General features: G+C 45.1%; 1 protein-coding gene across 1 annotated transcript in view; it reads right to left on the minus strand.

Annotated features, from left to right (window-relative positions):
* Window positions 1-26,573, minus strand: part of PLXNB1 (plexin B1) — a 149,501-nt gene that overhangs the window by 38,564 nt on the left and 84,364 nt on the right. The window contains exons 3-4 of the mRNA XM_040406623.1: window positions 6,726-7,857; window positions 4,515-4,697 (exon numbers count right to left, since the gene is read on the minus strand). Of these exons, the coding sequence (XP_040262557.1) occupies window positions 4,515-4,697; window positions 6,726-7,856 (1,314 nt within the window). The 5' untranslated portion in view covers window position 7,857. The remainder of the gene's footprint in view (window positions 1-4,514; window positions 4,698-6,725; window positions 7,858-26,573) is intronic.

The raw sequence follows: 26,573 nt of genomic DNA on the forward strand, positions 1-26,573 counted from the left end.
AGAGGGGCCCTTTCTGGCTGTAGACAAGTGGCAGGAGCGTCTAGGCTGCACTGCTAAGCTGAGTCTGGGGCTTTGCAGGCAGACGGGGCGGAGCTTGGTGGGCTGATGGGGGTGGAGCTTGGCAAATATAATAGAGCAGAGCTAAGTGATGCAATGGGGCGCAGTGATTGTCCGATGTGGTGAAGATTAGTGCCCTGGAGGGAGTCCCCAAAAGTTTGCTTGGGGCACCAGAAATGCCAAACTGACCCCTGTATGGGAGTAATACAGTATGACTCTAATATTGCATCCTTCACATTATTGGATCTCTATAGTTCCAATGCAAATCAAATGTCAGCTGTGAAATGGCTTCACTGGGATGGGACTGAGCTTCAATACCAGGTACAGGCTATAGATTAAGGGGGCGCTGTTTCTTAGAAATAAAAGGGCACTTTTCTCATCTAACGTAACCCATTAGGATCATTCCATAGACAAAAAAATACCTGGAAAAACAAAATTACAAGGAATTGTGCCAAGATACCAGCTAAGCAGGGGTGCACCACCAATGAGGCGCCCTAAGGCAGCACCAGGTAGGGGCAAGAGGGGGGCAGCGGAAGGAACATGGGCAGCGAGTGCTTTCATTGCGGCAAACAGTCACAGTCACGGTGGACCAATGTCTGAGGATGGCTGACGTATCAGAACGGGTTTTCTCCTCCAGCCGTGTTATCATTGGCGATTTCTCTGGGAGTTCCAGCGCGAATCCTGCGCAGAGCGCTGCTCGTGTGAACAGGAAATGGCTGTAATACGATTTGATCCAGGTGAACGGGCAGCAGGAATTTTGCTTGAGTACAAATTAGCTGCTTAACCCCTTAAGGACCCTGGGATTTTCCATTTTAGCGTTTTTCGTTTTTTCACTCCCCGCCTTCCCATACTCCTAACTTTTTTATTCTTCCATTCACATAGCCTCATGAGGGCTTCTTTTTTGCAGGACAAGTTGTACTTTCTAATGGAACCATTTACGGTTGCATACCATGTAGTAGGGAGTGGGAAAAAAATACCAAATGGGGTAGAATTGGGAAAAAATGCAATTCTGATAAAGGTTTTTATTAGATTTTTTTTACACTGTACACTATGCGGTAAAATGTTATCTTCATTCTCCAGGTCAGTACGGTTCCAACGATACCACACTTGCGGGATGATCTGTTCTTTTCAGTTATACCAATTTTAACTGTGTGTCTTTTTGATCACTTTTTATAAAAAAATTATTGGGTAGTTGAAGTGACAAAAAATGGCAAATTGGCTGTATTATTTATTTTTTTCCCTCTACGCCATTTTAATAGTATGGGCATTTTTGCACGCGGCGATGCCCATGATGTTTATTTTTTTTATTGGTTAAGTATTTTTATTTTAAGGAAAGGGGGTGATTTGAACTTTTAGATTTTTTAATTTTTTTAATATTTGTAAAAACTTTTTTTTTACTCTTTTTTGTCACCTTGGGTGACAATAACTGGCGATCATTCGATTGCCCATAGTATTCAGTGATAGCTAAATAGCCATCATTAAAGACTTCATTTGCACTATATAAGGCATGCTCAACCTGCGGCCCTCCAGCTGTTGCAAAACTACAACTCCCATCATTCCTTGACAGCCTACAGCTATCACCCTACAGAAGGGCATCGTGGGAGTTGTAGTTTTACAACAGCTGGAGGGCCGCAGGGACTATATCAATACAAGGCTGCCACCTAGTGGCCTGTATTGATATATACATGTAATTGACTCTGAAGCCTGCTTGAGGCTTCAGTCAATTAGCACAAGGTAACAGGTTCCCCGATCTCAGCCGGGAAAAGCTGTTACCGGACCGGAAGCGCGGGACTTCGGGTTTCCCGTCTGCGTAGATGTTGTGGTCACATTTGACCACGACATCTGAAGGGTAAGATGTATGTGATGAGCCTTATGGCTGATCACATACATGTGCTGTGGGTCTCTACTATTTAAAATAGCAGAAACGCTCCGGCTAAGGCGCCCGCTGCACGTGCGAGAGGGCGCCATGTTTAGGGTTCGGACCCATGACGTACAGCTACGTCACCTAATGCGGTCAGTGACCGGCTGAAAAACAACAAGATCAGCGCCAAATATCACCGCGACCTTGCTCTGTATGACCGAGTTCACATGGCATTTTTTTTTCCTACTGAAAAATTCAAGGTCTCACATAGAGGGACCGGCAGTTCACAGGGGCCACACCAGTCTAGATATTGAGGCTTACAGGGGTTGTCCAGGAATTTAATACTGATGGCCTTTCCTTAGGATAGCTCATCAGTATCTGATCGGTGGGGGTCCGACTCCCGGGACCCCGCCGATCAGTTGTTTGAAGAGACAGAGCGCTGTCGCCTCTTCCTAGGCCAGCCATGTGACGTGACGTTCGTCGCTCACATGGCCTAGACGGGGCTCAATCATTTAAGTCAGGGATGCCCAACCTGCAGCCCTCCAGCTGTTGCAAAACTACAATTCCCAGAATGCCTGGACAGCCTACAGCTATTACGGCATGTTGGGAGTTGTAGTTTTGCAACAGCTGGAGGGCCGCAGGTTGAGCATTCCTGATTTAAGTGAATGGGTCTGGGCTGCAATACCAAGCACAGCCACTATACAATGAACGGCGCTGTGCTTGGTATGATGCGAGAAGGTCATGGTGCTCTCCGGAGCACTGCAGCCTCTTCAAACAGCTGACTGGCGGGGGTGCCGGGACAGGTCATCAGTATTAAACACTTAGACAACCCCTTTAAGAGTTCTACCTTCTGACCTTGGTTGCGTCTTGAATACAGAAGTACACGATAGGACCTTATATCTCTGAATGGAAGATACCCTCGTTGGGGTCCTTGAACTGGCGCCCCCATTGCTTGGGCTGCAGTCAGGTCCATGAACGGTCTGAATGCTGTCTGTATATAGTGAACTAAACTCATTATACAAAAAAGTCAGGTTTGCAGGCATCAGACTGAAATTGGAAAACCCTGCAGGTGACTGGATCACTGGCTCCATAGTTGGCTTGTATTTGCATATAAAGTAATTTAGGTCTAAATGAACAATTAAAATTGAGAAGCGCCTGAGCAGCGGAGGAACATGGTTCAATTATACTGTTATCTCCAGGTCTGCTACGGAGGTTATGCACCATTGACTCCCGCGGCACACGGGCATGTTCCAGTCATAAAAGGGAGGGAGGCTTATTTTTGGAAAACTAAGGTCTAGGTACTAGAGTAACTTCTGCATGGAGTTGGTATCTTCTATTCCCATACCGAAAATCTGATATTATTTAACCTCCTTTTAGACAACAAGTACCTGTCTGACATGGACCATTATCCGCCATATTAGATGCCGTGGCCTTCGTTCGATGCCTTTGTCTCATGATCTGGTAGCCAACTTTTTATTGACTTGTACAAAAGGCAAGTCGGCATCTGTACTGGTCAAACCCATGTAGAGGACAACCCATTGAGCTTGGGAAGGCTATCTAGATTTTCCTAAGCTGTGGATGGGGTAGACACAGGACCTGCTTTGACTCTACCGCCCAAGTGACTCCCATCAGCCCTGCCATCATGTATGAGTTAGAAGGATCACAAACATTACTACTAGTTATTTCTTATAATATTAGGATGAACGTTGGGAGGTGCAGCTTAACCATGACACCAGTGAGAAAGGACGTAGCTAGCTTTTCCTCCCATAAACAGAAATATCCATGTTCTGTAGATGGCAGATGGAGACATATCACATTGACTGACGGCAGGAAAATGTGGCTCCTGAGACCTGAGCAGTGCAGCGCCCCAAAGTATTGTAGGTATTGGATTCTGCAAGGTGTGCAAGACAAAAATGAACCCTCTGTGACCATTGATAAGAATTTTTTTTTAAATTCTGAATTAGGAAGACCTAATTAGGTTCCCATCACAATCCCATTTTGGTGGACCAGGTCCATTCACTTGAAGAGCCCGCCATGTAATATATTTCACCTGCAGTATAATAGTTATAATAGCTGATGGTCAGTGGCTCCAGGAACTGGCTTCACAATGCTGGGACAAGGTTATCTTAAAGGGTTTCCCAGGACTTAGATACTGATGACCTGTTGTCTTGGTGGGTCATTGATGTGAGATTGGTGGAGGTCATACCTGCCGATCACTTGTTTTGGGCAGCTGCCGACACTGAAAAAGGTGCAGTGGATGGAGTCGGGAGCAGAGAGCTCCATCCAGTGCTTAGTTGCTGTATCGGGGTACTGCAGCTCAGTTCCTGTTCAGGTGAATGAGGAGCTGAGCTGCAGTACACCGACACAAATACTGAAGAGTAGACGGAGCCTTCCATCCACTGTATAGCTTTTGGCATCAGCAGCTGTCCAAAGCAGCTGATCAGTGGGGGTCCAGGTTGTTGGACCTGCCCCATAATCTGATCCTGATGACCTATCCTTAGGAAAAGTCGTCTATGTATAAGTTCTGGAAAACTCCTTTGATACAAATCATAGAGGTCACAACTGCAGCCATTTTTCTTGCACTGTGGTCACCTACTTTATTAAGTTGTCCCTTGTGGTCACCGATAAATGCAATTGTGTGTTCTTCTTCTACGTTGACACCAATGGCGGTAAGGCGGGCGTCTGGGCTCTCAAAGACAGGAGCAGCTTCCAAGGGATCCCAGCTTGCCATGGGGCTTGGAGTATGGTCTGAGCCACATGGATAAGCATCTAGTGTGTCCTGCAAACATAAAACATATTCATGTAATGTGCTAAGACTCTAGCAATGGAAATCGGTCTAAATCTTGTAAAGAAGGACTTTCCTTTCCTCCAGACTCTACTCCTTCCAGGTATTGGAATCACCACAACCCCAACTTTTAGTCTACAAGGAAACGGGTTGACTGCAGTCGTACACTACCTAGATGAACCTTACTGTATGGGTTGGGATTTCAACATATACTGCAGATGGTGTGACACAGTGAGAGGTTTTGTCTGAGAAATCAGGTATTTTCCTCCCAGCATGTGCTGCTGGGCTGATTTCCAGCCAGGTGAGGTCAAATACTGGACCGAAGTTTAAGTGCCAGTCCGGGTTTTGGCAGCACCTGGCTGTCCTTAAATAGGCAGCTGGGCTCAGAAGCGAGGTCTCTGTTTTTGGGATCTGAGGCTTTTTGCCGTGCTGGAGGGCTGAGAGCCGCATGCTGGGGAAACAGGCCCCCTAATGCCTGCTGTGGACTACTGGAGGCAGAACTGCCAGCAAGGTGACTTGTGTTATATGAACTTTCCATTGTGTGTGAATTAACACTAAGACTGCAAAGTTACTGCTGTTTTGTGCAATTGCCTCAAGTGTGAATAAACACTGAGGTTTTGAGTTAAGAACTTGTATTTTGCCTCTGTACTGCGCACGCTTACCCGATCTACCAGAGCGAAATCCCACCATGGTTAGCTATGGGCAAGGGGTCAGCAGAGCAGGTGGTCTCCTAGAGTATCATTGGGGGGAGGGATGTAAAGAAAAGAACACTCTAAGGCTACATTCACACTAGCGTTGTTTAAATCCGGCGTTCAATTCCGACACCGGAACTGCCCGCCGGATCAGGAAAAACGTGTGAAAACGGATTACATCTGAATCCTGATCAGGATTTTGATCACAATGAAAAAATGCATTGAAAAAAACGGATCCGCCATTTATGGACTTTAACTTTTTTTTCACATTTTTCGGGTTTAACATGCAAAAGCCGGATCCGGTTTGACTGAACACACGGCGTTAATGCAAGTCAATGGAAAAAGACCGGATCCGGCGCTCAGTCAAAGTGTTCAGGATTTTTTGCAGGAGGTAAAAATACAACATGCTACGGTTTTCTGAAAAGCCTGATCAGTCAAAAAGACTGAACTGAAGACGTCCTGATGCATCCTGAACGGATTACTCTCCATTCAGAATGCATGGGGATAAAACTGATCAGTTATTTTCCGTATTTGAGCCCCTAGGACGGAACTCAGCGCCGGAAAAGAAAAACGCTAGTGTGAAAGTACCCTAACTTAATACAGTTACACGCATATGTGTTAGGGTACTTTCACACTAGCGTTTTTCTTTTCCGGCGCTGAGTTCCTTCCTAGGGGCTCAAATCCAGAAAAGAACTGATCAGTTTTATCCTAATGCTTTCTGAATGGAGAGCAATCCGTTCAGGATGCATCAGGATGTCTTCAGTTCACTCTTTTTGACTGATCAGGCTTTTCAGAAAAACATAGCATGTTGTATTTTTACCTCCGGCCAAAAATCCGGAACACATTGACTGAACGCCGGATCCGACATTTTTCCCATTGACTTGCATTAATGCCGGATCCGGCGCCGTGTGTTCCGTCAAATCGGATGTGGCTTTTGCATGTTAAACCCGAAAAATGTGAAAAAAAAGTTAAAGTCCATAAATGGCGGATCCGTTTTTCCAGATGACACTGGAAAGACCGATCCGGCATTTCAATGCATTTTTTTGACTGATCAGGCATTTTTAAGACTGATCATGATCCTGATCAGTCTTACTAATGCCATCAGTTGGCATACGTTTTGCCGGATCTCTCTGCCGCAAGTGTGAAAGTAGCCTTAGGCTGCCATGCTAAATTACAGGGCCTGAGAGCGGGTCAGGAACACTGTAAAACCCCAACCACAGCGGGTGATGTATGGCACATGACACTCTCCTCTCCGAGGAGCTACACGTGGTCTAATATAGTATATCAACTTTGCCTGGGTTGTGTGTGGACAAATGAAAACAATACTCACAGAAGGAAGTTGAACACAGTTGGACTTCACGTCGTATTCAATGTACGCCACTTCTCTGTCATCTTCATCTTTGCCATCCCTGGTGTAGCAGATGTCTCTAGTCTGATTGATCAATCGGTCGATAAGTTCCATAGGATACAAGCACAAACCAGATTCTTCACTAACTTTTCCAGAAGCTGCATGCCACTGGGAGAATACCGCAAAGAGCACATCTCCGTTGGTGTTTAAGACGCCCCTTGCCATCTTCTCTCCTGGCTGGGTGACATAGGCAGCCTGAAGAAGGTTGTAGCTCCTACTACCATCTTTAGTTTGGCAACTAAGAGGCAACTCAACGTAGGAATAGTAATGGGAGTCATCAGGGCAAATACGTGAGATGTAGGTCTTATATTCCCGGGAGGGTGATTTCAGGTCACGACGATAAAATAGGAAATAAACGTTGGACAGGCGAGTAAAGACTTTCACAAAGTGGTGGTTATACTCCGAGAGTCGTCCAACCACGGCCAATTTGGCTGTCTCTTCATATGAGAAGACGGAATGGGAGTCGCTTCCTCCATTCAGGTTGCGAGTGGTGATGGGAGGAATACCACCCACTCCTTTACTGGTGTAGCCTCTTCCTACGAAAAAGAGAGGTGTGCCATCCTTGGAAAGCCCAACCAAGCCAACTGTGGTGACATTTGGATCATTTGCAGCCACGTACTGAGAGTCTACAGGTCTTTCGGGTCTGAAGAGAACCTCGTTGACAGATCCCAAGAGCCTTTTTTCACAAATGCCTTGAAAAACGCTACCGCATACTATCAGCTCTTTTTGGCTTGGCACCACCAGCAGAAGCTTGTTGTGATTATTTGTATTCTGTACATGTGCACATTCGGCGGTGACCGGTGGTAAACAATCCTTGCTGTCCAACACGGGCCCAGTCTGAACTGGTTCTGCCTCAAGCAATAAATCCTCGGTCAACTGGTAGAGAAAGTTTGTGGCACCAAGATATAGAGTCCCTGTGTAGGCGTCCAGGGTGAGGTGGTTGAACATTGTGTTGTTCCGTGAGAAGGTGACATAGGCTTGCGTGACGGAGACCGAGGTGCCAAGAAAACACAAGGCGGTGAGGAGGACAGTTCCTGGTGGCATGGTGATCATTCTGTGATGGAGAAAAAATATTGATCAGTTCATATCGAAACATAGGTAAAAGATATATCATTACGGTATTAAACCCTTAGTGACCAAGCACTTTTTCTCATTTATTTTCATCGTCACATTCCAAGAACTCTAAATTTTTTACATGTCAAAATATGGTAACTTTATTATCTGGGTCAATACGATTACAGCCACACCAAATATATTGTTTTTTATGTCACATTTTACTACATCCCCACATCCCAAGACCGGTAACTTTTTACTTCTACAGAGCTGTGTGAGGGCTTGATTTTTGTTGGAACGACTTGTAGTTGGTATCATTTTGGGGAACATAACACTTTTTGATAGCTTTTTATAACTTTAGCAAAAAACTGAAATTCTGGCTTTTTTATGGCGTTTACTAAAAGGACAAAATTACATGATATTATTTAGTGTGGGTTGTTACGGATGCGGCAATAAAAAAATATGTGGAGGGGATTTATTTTTGCAATTTTTCCATTGAAAAGCTTTTTTTCAATGGAAAAAAAAGTATATATTTTTTTAACTCTGAATGTTTTTAAAATATTTTTAACCATTTACTTGTCCCACAAGGGAACTTTAACAGGCGATCTTTTGACTGCTTCTATAATACCTTGTACTGCTTATGCAGTGCAAAGAATTATACTGTCAGTGCTATACAGACCAGAGAGGCACAGCCCGATGGGGATACACTGCACTGCAGGCAGGCCCGAGACCTTCATTAGGCCCTAGGCTTCCATGCCAAGACATCGGCACCCTGCAATCTCATTTGCGAGGTGCCAATAGGAGACAAAGGGAGCTTCCTCCATCTAAACCACTTAGATGCCGCAGTCGCTTTTTACTGAGGCATCTAAGAATTTAAACTTCCCAGACCAGGGCTTCTGTCGGTCTGGTCTTATACAGCAGGAGCCTGACCCTCATGTGAAAGCTGAGCCTTTGCAGCACTTAGACTAGGCCCCCATAAGAAGGCGGCAGCCTAGCCTAAGGTCCATTAGTGACCACTGTAAAAAAAAAAGCGTATTGGTGGTCACTAAGGGGTTGATTAATTAGAGCTCCCCATTTTGGATACTCAGGAGCTATAAAGAGCATGTCTGACTCTGGAGGACCTGGCACGTCCATGCGTTACACAGACAACCGATTGATTTCAATGAGATCTGCCGTGTAATACTTTGTTTCACCTGTGGTGGCACTGCAGGGAAATTGAACACTTGCTTCCAGGTTCCACCACAGATTGTAGCTGATCACTGGGTGACTCAGCCTCAGGAGACCCCTTAATAAAGCTCATCCTTAGGGACCAATGTATTGTCCAAAGTGGACGATCCCTTTAAATACTGGTATTGTATTATTCCTTTAAGTTTGTAATTGGATCAGACCCAGAGTGCCCAGACAAAGGATAGATCTTTGTATACACCTCGCATCGCAGAATAGCTCCCCTCTCTCACAGGCAAAGTAATGTTTGAATACAATCCTTTATAAGCAGGATTTTTCCACTGCAGCCAGTGATGAGCGCCTCTTCTACATGAAGGTCTAATTTAGCAAAACCGCACAAATCTAGCCCCGACTCAAAGAGCTCTCTGTACCAATACCTCTTCAAAGGGAAAAAGCTTTGACCCTGTAAACATGGTCTAGGATGCCATTCATGTGTTAACGGGAACTCTCTTAAGAGCGCCTTTTCTATTAATATTTCAGCATTCCCAACGCATATATTTTTATAACAGTCAGAGCTCCAAATCCCCTTGATAGACAATTAAATGATACCATTCAGGCTGTCGCCACTAGAGGGAGCTTGCTGCAAACCAGTTCACAGTAACGCGTAAGCTCCCTCTAGTGGTGGCTGCAGGTAGTCTGGATTTTTGACATTCAGTTCTATGTACACACAGGTGATTTGGAGCACCGCGTCAGAAAAATGGAGCTCTGACCGCTATAAAGATATAATGCAAAATAAATCAGCATTTAAGGTACACATTAACATAAGTGAAGTAAGCAGCTTTATTCCTTCAGGCAGAAAACTGAATGTGGTGTCACAAATAAGAATCTAAAGGCTTGAAAACATTCAAGATATATGACATACTTCACGTGGGTCAGTTTTAGGTAGTAGCAAACTGAGCAATAGTCAAGAGCGCACAGCCCCCCCCCAAAGGGAAATTTGTGAATGGAGCATTAGGGACTTTACCATCAACTCCTTCGCTGCCCTTGGCCATCAGAGACTTTACAATGAACTCTTTCTGTGTCCTATCCTAATCTATCGATCTATCTATCTATCATACAGTATATCTATCTATGTATCTTCTATCTATCTATCTATCTATCTATCTATCTGATATCTATCTATCTTAGAAGACCACCTTACTACTTGTATGGGAAGAAGTAACATGGACCAGCAATAGCAGTAATTATTCATTATATTAATAACATTATTTTATATTCTTGATGTAAATGGCGAGTATATCCGGATTTGATGGAATACAGTACCGATGGGTTTGTTTTATCCATTTTTCTAAGGTGACTAGAAGGGTGTAAACCGGTCAATATCTCTACTGATTGAGAACAATGAGCCTGTCGGAACTAGGAGAGTCTGTTTGATTTCCTTGCCGGCTTATGACCTTGGGCACGACGCTTAATCTTATAATGTCCCTGGCTCAGACATGTTTGGGCTCATCAATATAAAGGGACCTGACACTACTATAAACATTAGACAATAGGTAAAATATACTGCCATATAGACAGAAAATAGACCTTCACCAATATAATCTCCGGATAAATACTCCAAGGAGTGGTAGAGGACGGATCATGATTTATGGGCGATTATCCGAGGTCTAGTAAACGTCTCCGCACATGTGCAGTGCACCAGGTGGAGGGTTATCCGACTCTTAGGAAATTTAGGATAATTCCCCTTTGGATATTTAAAGAGGAGCCGTCACCTCTCCTGATGTGGCTATTTAGTTACTACCGGCAATTCCCATGTAATAACAATCCTGGAGCATCTATGACTTTATCTCATATCTATTGTGGGGTTTCGCTCTGGTAGATGGGGTAAGCCGGCGCAGTACAGAGGCAAAATACAAGTTCTTAACTCAAAACCTCAGTGTTTATTCACACTTGAGGCAATTGCACAAAACAGCAGTTTTTGGTGTTAATTCACACACAATGGAAAGTTCATATAACACAAGTCACCTTGCTGGCAGTTCTGCCTCCAGTAGTCCACAGCAGGCTTTAGGGGGCCTGTTTCCCCAGCATGCGGCTCTCAGCCCTCCAGCACGGCACAAAGCCTCAGATCCCCAAAACAGAGAGACATCTCTGCTGAATCCAGCTGCCTATTTAAGGACAGCCAGGTGCTGCCAAAACCCAGACCGGCACTTAAACTCCGGTCCGGTATTTGACCTCACCTGGCTGGAAACCAGCCCAGCCGCACATGCTGGGAGGAAAATACCTGCCTTGCCAGACACAACCACTCACTGTGTCACAATATTTATCTCTCTCTCTCTCTGCCTCACCTCTCTGTCTTTCTCATGTTTCTACCTGTCTCTCTGTCTCATGTCTCTCATATCTCTACCTCTCTCTCATCTCTCTCTCTCTACCTCATGTCTCTCTCTACCTATTTCATATCTCTCTCCACCTCTCTCCACCTCTCTCATCCCTCCACCTCTCTCTCCACCTCTCTCTCTCTACCTCTCTCATCTCTCTGTCTCATTTCTCTCCACCTCTTTCTCATCTCTCTGTCTCATCTCTCATCCCTCCACCTCTCTCTCACCTCTCTCATCTCTCTCCACCTCTTTCTCACCTCTCTCATCCCTCCACCTCTCTCTCACCTCTCTCATCTCTCTCCACCTCTTTCTCATCTCTCTCATCCCTCCACCTCTCATCTCTCTCTGTCTCATCTCTCTCTCCACCTCTCTCATCTCTCTATATTTGATACTTGTAGAATAGTTTCTATGCTCACGTCCATCCTGTGTATGTGACATGTTCCTCCACGAGGAGCCCATGGCTCTGTATGTTGGGCACACCTCACCAGCTCTTATAATTACAGATTTCGGTTCCTGGAGCTGACGCTCCGTCTCCATCCTGGCTAATGAACCTCGGCCCATCTGCTGCCATTAATTCTGGAAAATATTGGTTCTGCTTTTCCAAATGCCTTTTGTTTTACCGCAGCCAAACAATGAAGGGCCGGAGCTATCCAGGTGTGGCCGCCTCACCACAGAACATTAACCGGGAATTTATAATCCATAACCGGTGTCATCCGTCACCCATGTGCCGTGTAACCGAGATAAATCACACCGGCCGCATCCTCACCACCTCTTAATGGACGCATAAATATAATTTACAGTCCTCGTAACCCACACAACAAGCGTCTTACAGATTGTATATTGCCCATAACCACTTCAGTGCCGGTCTACAGCATGTCTACCAGGCAGGTGGCCCCTGGAAGCACCACGTGGCCCATGAAGAAGAAAGTTCCCATCTTTATCATGAACACTGGACCGTATGGTAGTTAGTCTGGAAGAAAGAAAAGAAAACAGAAAGAAAAGAAGGAAGGAAGGAAGATATAGATAGATAGATAGATAGATAGGTAGTACCCCAGAGCGGGTACTGTCAGTATAGGCTAACAATAATGTAATCTGCGTATTTATTCCAGGTCCTTTGCTACTGTGCATTAATAGTATTCCTATGAACCTGTTATGTTCATGTACTGTGCCTGGTTCTCCAGCAGGTGGCAGTGTATGTGGCAGAGAGAGACCTCTAGATAGAATGGAACTTACCATTCCATTCTTCTCCATTTTCGGTAGAAGTGGGTCCTGCTTCCTACCAAGGGAAGTGTTGCAGGAAGCTATATTCATTCTAGTCTGGTCAAGTCTAGAGTTGGAATCAGAAGAGTCAAGTCATGGCACAGTGAAGGGAATGGCCCCCCTCCTACAGCAGGAGTCTTACAAGGGAAGCAGCTCATAGAGCACCATGACTCCTTACAGTATACAGAGTATTACGAGGGGGTCAACAGCCAAAGGCACCCCACTCCAATAGGTACTGGAAATTTCAGAAAATCCAGCTACCAGACTGAAGCCAGAGTCTAGCACAGAAGAGAAAGTGAAAGCAAGGTATCTAAGTTAGCCTGCCAGTTTACCCCAAGACCTGCTGAAGCCAAGAGAAAAGATCAACTATTGTCTGGATGCAAGTTTATTGAAGTAAAGCTGTTGAACTTTTACCAAGTCTGGACTCTTACTCCACCAACTATCACTCTCCCCTTTATTGCTGCGGAGCCTAACCCTGGGGAGCGAAGGTATACAGGTAGGAGCACCGTGACACACACAAAACTGTTACGGCCATTCCTAAAGACCTGGGATATGATTGCCCCCCTGGGGCACGCTGCAGATACATAGATATGAGATACAGAGATAGATATTAGATAGATAGATAGAATTGAGAAAAACAGATAGCTCGACAAAAAGACAGTGGCATAAAGCAGCACAGAGGAGGTACTGGGCCCCCTTAGGCACTAGGGTCCATGTGTGAATGGCACCTCGGGCCCCACCCCTATAGCTAGGCCCCTGGAGGTAGCTCTTTCAGGGTGAAGACGTCTGCAGTCATTATTTAGGGATTAAAGAATCCACTTTTCCGTCCTCGGCTGTATTCTCGCGTAGGCTTTCTAATTAGATTGTTGGCTCACGTTCACTACAGAACATTATTTTAGACTGATAAAACAACTCGCCCAAGGACATAAGGATTAGAGCCAGAGGTTTGATCTTCAAAGCGTTTGACGGAGGAAGTGCAATCTCTCCTTGCGTAAAACCGATCACCTCTAAAGTTTGTAACGCAAGTTTCATTAAAGAAATACAAACTACGTAAAAACGCTGAAAAGCTTCCGGTCTCTTATAGTAAAGGGGGTTTCCATTTTGGACAAGTGTTCAGTTTCTCTGCAGTGCCTCCACAGGTCAAACTCAGTACTGCACCTTTCCCATTGCAATCGATAGGCTGTCTGTGTAACGCATGGATATGCCAAGTGAAGTCCTACAGACCTTCAGTCTGGCTGATAAATATAGGTGGGACCCCCTCTATTCACTCAAAATGATAGAAAGCGATCCAAAATGGTGATGAGATATATAACCACAGCATTGGTAATATCAAGTGGTACAGGACAATATAGAAGTGTGCAAAAAAAAAATTAAAAAAAATGTAAAAGATGCATAATATCGGTTTCCACCTTATATCGCACAGGATATTACGGTTCAGTGCGCTGTGCCTTTAAGGCTCGGCTGTATGAGAAAAATGGCAGAGAAGTGATTATCGAATGAGCGCGGCTCACTGCAAAGCTGGGAATACTCTGAAAGGAATCATTTTCTTTTGAAAAAGGTTTATATTACACTACGCCCGAGACACGGGGAGGGCGGCCGCTGCCGCTGCACAGAGTGTAATACATTCCAGCACCGTTAATGGTCCCAGCGATTACAGCAGCACTTAACTGGCACCTTCTGGTACAAACTCAGCCCCGCTATCTTGCAGAAAATCTCGGCAAGTAGATTACCCAGCATGCAATACGGCACGGCTAAACCCTGATCGCTGCCTGGGACCATGGGCGAGTTTTCATACCGAAATAGGATTTGCTTCTTCTCAGTACAATACGAGACTTAAAGATCACAGAAGGAAGGAAGAAATAAGAATGGCGATGGGCTCAGCCGTCTCAAGGACCCGGGTCATGCAATGCAATATGTACGGCTTTTATCTCGCCAGCATTCTGTAACCGTGGAGGAACTACAAGTCCCAGCCCTGCTGTAGTAGTCCTTTTCCATCCCTAAGGGTACATTCCCACACGGCAGACATTTCTGCAGATTCCATCCATCTGGATGCATTTGTGCAAACACAACTCACACGAATGAGAAAGCTGCCGAAAACGGATGGCGCATGTGAGGGAGACTGAGCTGCACTACCTGCCGCAGCCCAGGGACAAGGGAGGCGCTATTTCTGGAGGGGAAAAAAAAAAAAGCATATACTTTTTCTGTTCTGGAATACCCCTATATGTTATTACTTGCGTAGATCCTAAAGTTACCCCTATTACTAACCCAACCCTATCCCTTAAGGGAAGCGGGAAAAATGAGTTTATGAGTAGAGGCGTATCTCCTGTCGTGGCTCCTAGATCCAGTGGGCAATATGGGACATTATTGTCTCCAGGACCCAGAATGTGAATGTTTCTGTCCTAGCAAATCACTTCTTCCGGGTAGATCCAGTGCAGGAAAAGGGCGGTACTTGTGAGTGGCCGCTGGTCGCAGGAGCGCACCTAGCCCTTCTGCTGCCGGAGGCGAAAACTGAAACGGCGCCCCCCCCATGCCAATTTCTTAACTTACCCCTTTGCCACAATGAAAGCGCTCATTGCCCATGGCACTTCCGCTGCCCCCCTCTTGCCCTTACCTGGTGCTGCCTGAGGCGATCGCCTCACCTGGTCTCATTGGTGATGCGCCCCTGGCTGGTCGGCTATTCCAGGCAACTTTCCGCCATAGAAGGAAGAGTTGTGCAGAAGCATGGCGAGGTCGACCTTCAGAGCTACCATGGCCATATCCTAGCTGCCTGTTATGGGGCACTGTTGTCGTCTGCCATGGTGGCATTGTGTCTGTATTATGGGTTACTGTGGCTGCTATGGGGCACTTGGCTGTTAAGTTTTGAAAAATTAGATTCGGCTGCTTCGACGAATTTTACCCAAAAATGTGCGCATTTCTTTATAAGTAGTGGGTGCAATAAAAGCGGGCAGCGATTGCGCAGCTTCCCGTCATTGTGCCCCTCAGAGGCTGCGGCATCTGACATTAATATTAAAGTGTAAAATAAAAAAATGACATCATACTTACCTCATGCATTTAATCGCGAAGAGCCGGCCGCCGACACCCCGATTGAAGATCTAGCACGAAATCTCGCGCAGGCCATGATGACGTCATCACGTCACCCAGCGTGGTGATGTCATACGTCACAGCGCAAGGCATTTCGCATGAGATCTTCAATCAAGATGGTGGCGCCTGACTCTTTGTGCTTAAACGGAGGAGGTAAGTATGATTAAAAAAAAATTTGTTACCATCATTCAGGGAAAATCGAGGAAAGTATGAGGAAATTTAGCTTCACGGTGAATCGAATTTTCCCTGAAATTCGGGCCGAAATCTATGACTTCGATTCTCTCAACACTAGTTATACAGTCAGGTCCATAAATATTGGGACATTGACACAGTTCTAACATGTTTGGCTCTATACACCACCACAATGGATTTGAAATGAAACAAACAAGATGTGCTTTACCTGCAGACTGTCAGCTTTAATCTGAGGGAATTTACATCCAAATCAGGTGAACGGTGCAGGAATTACAACAGTTTGCATATGTGCCTCCCACTTGTTAAGGGACCAAAAGTAATGGGACAGAATAATAATCATAAATCAAACTTTCACTTTTTAATACTCGGTTGCAAATCCTTTGCCGTCAATCACAGCCTGAAGTCTGGAACGCATAGACATCACCAGACGCTGGGCTTCATCCCTGGTGATGCTCTGCCAGGCCTCTACTGCAACTGCCTTCAGTTCCTGCTTGTTCTTGGGGCATTTTCCCTTCAGTTTTCTCTTCAGCAAGTGAAATGCTCAATCGGATTCAGGTCCGGTGATTGACTCGGCCATTGCATAAAATTTCACTTCTTTCCCTTAAAAAACTCTTTGGTGGCTTTTGCAGTATGCTTTGGGTCATTGTCCATCTGCACTGTGAAGCGCCGTTCAATGTGTTCTGAAGCATTTGGCTGAATATGAGCAGATAATATTGCCCGAAACACTTCAGAATTCATCCTGCTGCTTTTGTCAGCAGTCACATCATCAATAAACACAAGAGAAGCAGTTCCATTGGCAGCCATACATGCCCACGCCATGACACTACCACCACCATGCTTCACTGATGAGGCGGTAAGCTTAGGATCATGAGCAGTTCCTTTCCTTCTCCATACTCTTCTCTTCCCATCACTCTGGTACAAGTTGATCTTGGTCTCATCTGTCCATAGGATGTTGTTCCAGAACTGTGAAGGCTTTTTTAGATGCCGTTTGGCAAACTCTTATCTGGCCTTCCTGTTTTTGAGGCTCACCAATGGTTTACATCTTGTGGTGAACCCTCTGTATTCACTCTGGTGAAGTCTTCTCCTGATTGTTGACTTTGACACACATACACCTACCTCCTGGAGAGTGCTCTTGATCTGGCCAACTATTGTGAAGGGTGTTTTCTTCACCAGGGAAAGAATTCTTCGGTCATCCACCACAGTTGTTTTCCGTGGTCTTCCGGGTCTTTTGGTGTTGTTGAGCTCACCGGTGCGTTCCTTCTTTTTAAGAATGTTCCAAACAGTTGTTTTGGCCGCGCCTAATGTTTTTGCTATCTCTCTGATGGGTTTGTTGTGTTCTTTCAGCCTAATGATGGCTTGCTTCACTGATAGTGACAGCTCTTTGGATCTCATCTTGAGAGTTGACAGCAACAGATTCCAAATGCAAACAGCAGACTGGAAATGACCTCTGGACCTTTTATCTGCTCATTGTAATTGGGATAATGAGGGAATAACACACACCTGGCCATGGAACAGCTGAGAAGACAATTGTCCCATTACTTCTGGTCCCTTAACAAGTGGGAGGCACATATGCAAACTGTTGTAATTCCTGCACCGTTCACCTGATTTGGATGTAAATATCCTCAAATTACAGCTGACAGTCTGCAGGTAAAGCACATCTTGTCCGTTTCATTTCAGATCCATTGTGGTGGTGTATAGAGCCAAAAATGTTAGAATTGTGTCCATGTCCCAATATTTATGGACCTGACTGTAAGTGCAGAGTCCCACTGTTTAAAGGAGCAAGATGTGTTCTTGGCGGTGTTAAGTGCATTTCCCGCCCACAAGGTGCACACGGGGTTAGTGGGCCGTTTAGTGACAGAGCTGTTCCACCCTCCCCATAAGAAGGACTATTGTCCCGCACTGATGTGATCTTATGAGTGCAGGACAACAGCCCCGCGGGCGGCCCGACATGCACAGCATCATTGTAATCTATGATGCTGCGCGCTCCCCTGCACACGATCAATGCCGCTCTGGGACATATGGCCCGCTCGGAGGGCATACGGTGGTGCGGAAGTCGCGTGCAAGGGCCCTAAAAGTAAGGACTCATGCACACGACTGTTGTTGTTTTGCGGTCCGTTTTTCACAGATCCATTGTTCAGTATCTGAGGTTGTTTTCCCTCTGATTTAAGTCCTCTTCCGTTCCGTTATTGCACAAAACATATCCGTATTTTGCGGATCAGAAATGAAGACAGTAATTTATTAATCACCAAACACATGAGCAATATGGGCTGGGCATAGCATTTCTACAGTATGGATCCGCAAAATACGGATTAAATACGGATGACATACGGATGTGTTCCATGGGCGTTCCGTATTTTTTTGCAGACCCATTGACTTGAACGGGGCCTCGGACCGTGATTTGCGGACAATAATAGGACATGCGCTACTTTTTTGCGGAACGGTCATGCGGACAAACGGAACCGGAATGCACACGGAGCGACTTCTGTTTTTTCTACAGCCCCACTGAAGTGAATGGTTCCGCATACGGTCCGCAAAAAAAAAAAAAAAAAAAACACGGAACGGAAGCGGAAAGAAAATACGTTCGTGTGCATGAGCCCTAAGAGAAAGTGGAAGAGGACAGAAAGAAGCAAGAAAAGTGTTGCGCCCCTTCGTCTGGATGCTTGAAAGAGAAAAGTGCAGTGTTGGTCAAATTCACTCTGGCGCGTTAACCAAGAAATGGCGAGATCTGTAGAATTCGCAAAACTGTATAAGATCTGCCGGTCGTGTGCAGAATCTATCTTTGCCATCAGTAAAGAACAGTTGCCCTTATCGCTGCGTGCACCGACTCCTGTGCCACTGGGACCCTGCCTTGCATCTCAACCCCCCCCCCCCACATGAAGGGCACCCCACCTAACACACAACCAGGGTGTGCTCTGAAAAGGATAAAAAGTACCCACTTCCCATCACTGCACGGCCTCTCGGACCACCAGGACTGACATTGCGAGTAACTACTACTATCATCATTGCTACCACCATTCCTATCCTCTCTGCTCTTCCTGCTGTGCCTGATCCTTATGGGGCTCTTTGGTTGATTTGAGGCATTGTGCTACAATGGATGTCTCTATGGGACGCAGATAACACAACGCATGCGCCGGCCCCACTCTCTTATCTCATATTTATTTTATGCACTTACAGTGGGGGAAATAATTATTTGACCCCTCACTGATTTTGTAAGTTTGTCCAATGACAAAGAAATGAAAAGTCTCAGAACAGTATCATTTCAATGGTAGGTTTATTGTAACAGTGGCAGATAGCACATCAAAAGGAAAATCGAAAAAATAACTTTAAATAAAAGATAGCAACTGATTTGCATTTCATTGAGTGAAATAAGTATTTGAACCCCTACCAACCATTAAGAGTTCTGGCTCCCACAGAGTGGTTAGACACTTCTACTCAATTAGTCACCCTCATTAAGGACACCTGTCTTAACTAGTCACCTGTATAAAAGACACCTGTCCACAGAATCAATCAATCAAGCAGACTCCAAACTCTCCAACATGGGAAAGACCAAAGAGCTGTCCAAGGATGTCAGAGACAAAATTGTAGACCTGCACAAGGCTGGAATGGGCTACAAAACCATTAGCAAGAAGCTGGGAGAGAAGGTGACAACTGTTGGTGCGATTGTTCGAAAATGGAAGGAGCACAAAATGACCATCAATCGACCTCGCTCTGGGGCTCCACGCAAGATCTCACCTCGTGGGGTGTCAATGGTTCTGAGAAAGGTGAAAAAGCATCCTAGAACTACACGGGAGGAGTTAGTTAATGACCTCAAATTAGCAGGGACCACAGTCACCAAGAAAACCATTGGAAACACATTACACCGCAATGGATTAAAATCCTGCAGGGCTCGCAAGGTCCCCCTGCTCAGGAAGGCACATGTGCAGGCCCGTCTGAAGTTTGCCAATGAACACCTGAATGATTCAGAGAGTGACTGGGAGAAGGTGCTGTGGTCTGATGAGACCAAAATAGAGCTCTTTGGCATTAACTCAACTCGCTGTGTTTGGAGGAAGAAAAATGCTGCCTATGACCCCCAAAACACCGTCCCCACCGTCAAGCATGGGGGTGGAAACATTTTGCTTTGGGGGTGTTTTTCTGCTAAGGGCACAGGACAACTTATTCGCATAAACGGGAAAATGGACGGAGCCATGTATCGTGAAATCCTGAGCGACAACCTCCTTCCCTCTGCCAGGAAACTGAAAATGGGTCGTGGATGGGTGTTCCAGCACGACAATGACCCAAAACATACAGCAAAGGCAACAAAGGAGTGGCTCAAGAAGAAGCACATTAAGGTCATGGAGTGGCCTAGTCAGTCTCCGGACCTTAATCCAATCGAAAACCTATGGAGGGAGCTCAAGCTCAGAGTTGCACAGAGACAGCCTCGAAACCTTAGGGATTTAGAGATGATCTGCAAAGAGGAGTGGACCAACATTCCTCCTAAAATGTGCGCAAACTTGGTCATCAATTACAAGAAACGTTTGACCTCTGTGCTTGCAAACAAGGGTTTTTCCACCAAGTATTAAGTCTTTTTTTGTTAGAGGGTTCAAATACTTATTTCACTCAATGAAATGCAAATCAGTTGCTATCTTTTATTTAAAGTTATTTTTTCGATTTTCCTTTTGATGTGCTATCTGCCACTGTTACAATAAACCTACCATTGAAATGATACTGTTCTGAGACTTTTCATTTCTTTGTCATTGGACAAACTTACAAAATCAGTGAGGGGTCAAATAATTATTTCCCCCACTGTATACAGCGCTGACATATTCCGCAGCGCTTTACAGACATCAGCATCGCTCTGTCCCCAGGAGCTCACAATCTAAGTTCCCTATCAGTCTGTCTTTGGAGCGTGGGAAGAAACCGGAGAACCCGGAGGAAACCTACACAAACACGGGGAGAACATACAGATGTTATCCTTGGTCGGTTCAAACCTACTGCAGAAAGTCAACGAAATGAACATATGAACATGCTAGAAAGGGTAGGTTCCTAAAAGATATTGTGTCTGTGATCGGCTCGGACATCCACACAATATTTCTGCATATAATGTACAAAAGAAAATAAAGCTCTTAGGCCTCTTTCACACGGGCGTTGCGGGAACACCCGCGATTTTTCCGCGCGAGTGCAAAAATTGTAATGCGTTTTGCACTCGCGCGAGAAAAATTGCGCATGTTTGGTACCCAAACCCGAACTTCTTCACAGAAGTTTGGGCTTGGGATCGGTGTTCTGTAAGATTGTATTATTTCCCCTTATAACATGGTTATAAGGGAAAATAATAGCATTCTGAATACAGAATGCATAGTAAACTAGCGCTGGAGGGGTTAAAAAAAAAATAGAAAAAAATGTAACTCACCTTAGTCCACTTGATCGCGGCCCGGCCTCTCCTTCTGTCTCCTTTGTTGAACAGGACCTGTGGTGAGCATTAATTACAGGAACAGGACCTTTGATGACGTCACTCCGGTCATCACATGATCCATCACCATGGTAAAAGATCATGTGACGTAACTATGTTATAAGGGAAAATAATAATGATCGGGTCTCCATCCCGATCGTCTCCTAGCAACCGTGCGTGAAAATCACACCGCATCCGCACTTGCTTGCGGATGCTTGCGATTTTCACGCAGCCCCATTCACTTCTATGGGGCCTGCGTTGCATGAAAAACGCAGAATATAGAGCATGCTGCGATTTTCACGCAACGCACAAGTGATGCGTGAAAATCACCGCTCATCTGCACAGCCCCATAGAAATGAATGGGTCGGTATTCAGTGCGGGTGCAATGCGTTCACCTCACGCATCGCATCCGCGCGGAATACTCGCCCGTGTGAAAGGGGCCTTATGGTATAGCGCAGGTAAAACTACAACTCCCACCATGCCCTGCTGTAGGCTGATAGCTATAGGCAGTGTGGGCATGCTGGGAGTTGTAGTTTTGCAACAGCTGGAGGGCCTCAGGTTGGCCATCCCTGATATAGCAAATTTACTTTAGAGTAGTCCACAAAAATCAACGGTATAAAATAGAAACATTAGGCATTAGTGTGTTTTGCACCTTTGGATGTGACTTCTTTTTCTGTACAGACAGGACTCAGGGATCTTCCTGGAGTCAGCGATCCGTACAAGAGGATGGCGTGGAGGACATTTCAAACATCTCCCTTTTTGTCAACCTGGATCAATACAATCAGTCAAGGTGCGTTTGCAAACTGTACGAAACGCCCGGGGAGAAACATAATCTTGTTTTTCTCCGCTTGCAATCATCCTGCACAACAGGAGACGCTGTTAGGATGATTTATAGGACGCCGCGCTGATCTGCAGTCACAGCGGTATCTATCGCCTAGAAAACAGGCCGCGGTACGGAGGAGCACACCGGGTCTGACGGGCTTGGCGACATTAAATCTCTCTCCGCGGGACAAATCCGCACCGCTCCTAATAGGCGAGGAAAGGATGAATAAGCAATTATTAAAGTTTTTCGACTTTTGTGCATATTACAGCCTTACTGCACACACACACTTGTAAGATGTTTTTGACAAAAATGTGATAAAATGAGGAATAAACCAATATTTCATTCAGACACGTTAACCACCAAAAGGTTCATTTTTATGATAACATGAGACCTTGCAGTTTTCTTATAGGCCACTAGAGGTCAGTAGGCGGGGATCAACTGATTCTGTCATCAGATTTTACCCCTATAACCTAAAGATATCCTCATGTCCGGACTAATAAGAAGAATCCTAAGCTGGCCTTATTAAACCTCACTGAGGCTCTATTTGTCCAAAAAACAGGTTTTTATAACCTGCCAATCACTTACTTAAGGTGCCCAAGGGGAGGTCCGTTAATACAGGGTGCCCGGCCGCACCCCTCGCCGTCCGGTGCCCAGCGCCGCCTTCCGTCTTCATCGCCGCCTTCCCTGTCTTCAGCGCCGCCTCCGCAATCCTCCCGTCCCTCTGCCAGATCCCGCGCCTGCACACTAGGCTCGGCCTGATGCGCCCGTGCGGACTTCTGGCAGCGGCTTCATTGAGCGAAGTGCGCATGCGCCGGCCTGATGCGCACTTCGCTCAACCCTAATATGACCTGCAGATTGGCTGAGCTTAGTGCGCAGGATCTGGCAAAGGGACGGGAGGATTGCAGAGGCGGCGCCGCGGCGCTGAGCTGTAGAAGGCGGCGCTGAAGACAGGGAAGGCGGCAATGAAGGCGGAAGGCGGCGCTGGGCACCGGACGGCGAGGGGTGCGGCCGGGCACCCTGTATTAACGGACCTTCCCTTGGGCACCTTAAGTAAGTGATTGGCAGGTTATAAAAACCAGTTTTTTTGGACAAATAGAGCCTCAGTGAGGTTTAATAAGGCCAGCTTAGGATTCTTCTTATTAGTCCGGACATGAGCATATGTTTAGGTTAGAGGGGTTAAATCTGATAACAGAATCCCTTTAAAGGGGTTGTCTCACACAGGGTGGATAAAAATCAATGATTTAAAAAAAATAATAATAATAATTAAAAATCTGATTTTTTTTATTTAAATCTGATTTTTTTTTAATATAAAATGCTTTTTGAGGAAAATATATTACCATCCAAAGGTTATTCCATCATGAAATAAAGATTAGTTTTTTAATTATGTAGAATAAGGCTGTATATGGTTTAATTTTTGGGGTAAATAAATTCCATTCATCCATTCACAATGTCATGCTCTTCCAGAGGTTTTTGTAAGATTATTGGGCAGTTTCTCTGCCTACAAGATATTAGCACAGATGCTTGGTTTACTTTTGCAGTTCTCAAAACTGAATTTGACTCAGCAGAGATCACAGGCCTCTTCTTCACAGCAAAAATGTTAGAACATGAACAGAGTTGAGAAAAAGACCCTAATCCTAATCTCTACAAACCTATAAATACAGAATCAAACTAATATGAAAAGTTGTTATTCTAAAAATCTTCATCTACTTGCATATTATAAGTTATACCGGCAAGAATTAGTCTTTATGTAGAAAACTATGATTTAAATCAAGCCTTACTGACTAGTGATTTAAATCAGTTTAAGGCCTCCTGCACACGACTGTTGTGTGCACCCGTGGCCGTTTCCGTTTTTTTTCGCGGACCCATTGACTTTCAATGGGTCTGTGGAAAAATCGGAAAATGCACCATTTTGCAGCCGCATCCGTGATCCGTGTTTCCTGTCCGTCAAAAAAATAGGACCTGTCCTATTTTTTTGACGGACAACAGTTCACGGACCCATTCAAGTCAATGGGTCCGTGAAAGAACACGGATGCACACAAGATTGGCATCCGCGTCCGTGATCCGTGGCCGTAGGTTACTTTCATACAGACGGATCCGAAGATCCGTCTGCATAAAAGCTTTTTCAGAGCTGAGTTTTCACTTCGTGAAAACTCAGAACCGACAGTATATTCTAACACAGAGGCGTTCCCATAGTGACGGGGACGCTTCTAGTTAGAATATACCATCGGATTGGAGAAAACTCAGATCCGATGGTATAAAAGGGACTCCTGACTTTACATTGAAAGTCAATGGGGGACGGATCCGTTTGCAATTGCACCATATTGTGTCAACGTCAAACGGATCCGTCCCCATTGACTTGCATTGTAATTCAGGACGGATCCGTTTGGCTCCGCACGGCCAGGCGGACACCAAAACGACTTTTTTTTCATGTATGTGGATCCTCCAAAAATCAAGGAAGACCCACAGACGAAAAAACGGTCACGGATCACGGACCTACAGACCCCGTTTTTGCGGACCTTAAAAAAAAAATGGTTGTGTGCAGGAGGCCTAATTTAAATCAAATCCACCCTGGTCCCACAAAAATAATTAAAAAATTTTCAAACCAGCACTTGGATCTGAATACTTTTGTAATTGCATGTAATTAAACATTTAGTATGACCACTCAGTAATTCAATAAAATCTATCTGTATAGCGCCACCTGCTGTTTTCTCTTTTTCAAATTTCTCTGTCCGGCTCACCGAGAGGGGAGCACATGCTCAGTTGCATCCGTCAAATGCCACCAGCTGCAGCAGAAAGGACACGCCCCTGAGAAAGGACACGCCCCTAAACTGACCGCTTGAACTAAATCTAGCAGAGAAATTGGAGCAATGAACAGGAAAATCTCAGGATCCATATGACGTACAGGGCTGGTTCTAGGTTTGTCCGAAAGAGACATTTGTGCATTTGGGATCACGCCTTTAAAACAACCAGAATACCCCTTTAAATATTGGAGGCCTTCGGGTGCTGAGCCATCTTCTCCTGCAGGCCATCGGAGGCCCCTACACTAGTATAGGTGCCATATTACAGACCTGGAGTCATTATATGGCCATGTGCATGATTCCTAGAAATCTATGTATCCTATTAGGGATGAGCGAATCGACTTCGGATGAAACATCCGGTCGAGTCGCATAAAACTTTCGTTCTTATGTACGGAGCTCCTAGGATGTATTGGCTCCGATGAGCCGAAGTTATTGCTTCACGAAGTCTCGCAAGACTTCAGGCAATAACTTCATAAATGAATTTGTACTGTAAAAAAAACATTTCCCGAACTCGGGTTCGGTTGCAAGTTGTACCTTGGAACCGAACCCGATTTTAGGAAATGTTTTTTTTTACAGTATAAATCAATTTCTGAACTTATTATGCAAAGTTTCGCGAGACTTTGCAAAGTAATAACTTCGGCTCATCGGAGCCAATACATTTCTAATACTGTACGGAGCGCTCGCTCCGTACAGTATTGAAACAAAGCTTTATATGTGAATCGACTTCGGATGTTTCATCCGAAGTCGATTCTCTCATCCCTAGAAACAATGTATCACTGAAACAATAGAAACATAAGAATGTTCCCCATAAACAATGTATCACTGAAACAATAGAAACATAAGAATGTTCCTCATAAACAATGTATCACTGAAACAATAGAAACATAAGAATGTTCCCCATAAACAATGTATCACTGAAACAATAGAAACATAAGAATGTTCCCCATAAACAATGTATCACTGAAACAATAGAAACATAAGAATGTTCCCCATAAACAATGTATCACTGAAACAATAGAAACATAAGAATGTTCCCCATAAACAATGTATCACTGAAACAATAGAAACATAAGCATGTTCCTCATAAACAATGTATCACTGAAACAATAGAAACAGAATGTTCCTCATAGAAACAATGTATCACTGCGATATCTCATGATTGCATTGAGAAATTTGGAAACCCTCCGCCTGCTCTTGACCTTGCCCAATGACTATCAATGAAGGAAGCGGCACTTGACCACCTGAGGCCGATACGACTGCCGCCAAGACGAGAGGTTGGATCTTGAATGCGGCTCCAGAGTCATTTCCATGAGCCCGGGCTTCTGTAATGTCTTATTTACTGCCGCTAAGATTCATATTTTACTGTCTGGAAGTGGGAATCCTAAGTAATGGGCAATCCAGTCTACACCAATCCCCATAGAGCTCCTTAATACTTGAGAGTTGCAGTATTGAGCCGACAGCTTGAGCTCTGCATTAATATGTGCGGAGGACTCAGGTCAGACACTCCATTTAGGAGCCATTAACGAGGCGCTCGCTGCTATATAATTACGCTTCCTTCCTGCCATACGCCTGTGTAAGAGTTCACAGGTGATCGGACCG

Source organism: Bufo bufo, chromosome 9 (assembly GCF_905171765.1).
Source record: "Bufo bufo chromosome 9, aBufBuf1.1, whole genome shotgun sequence".
NCBI lineage: Eukaryota > Metazoa > Chordata > Amphibia > Anura > Bufonidae > Bufo > Bufo bufo.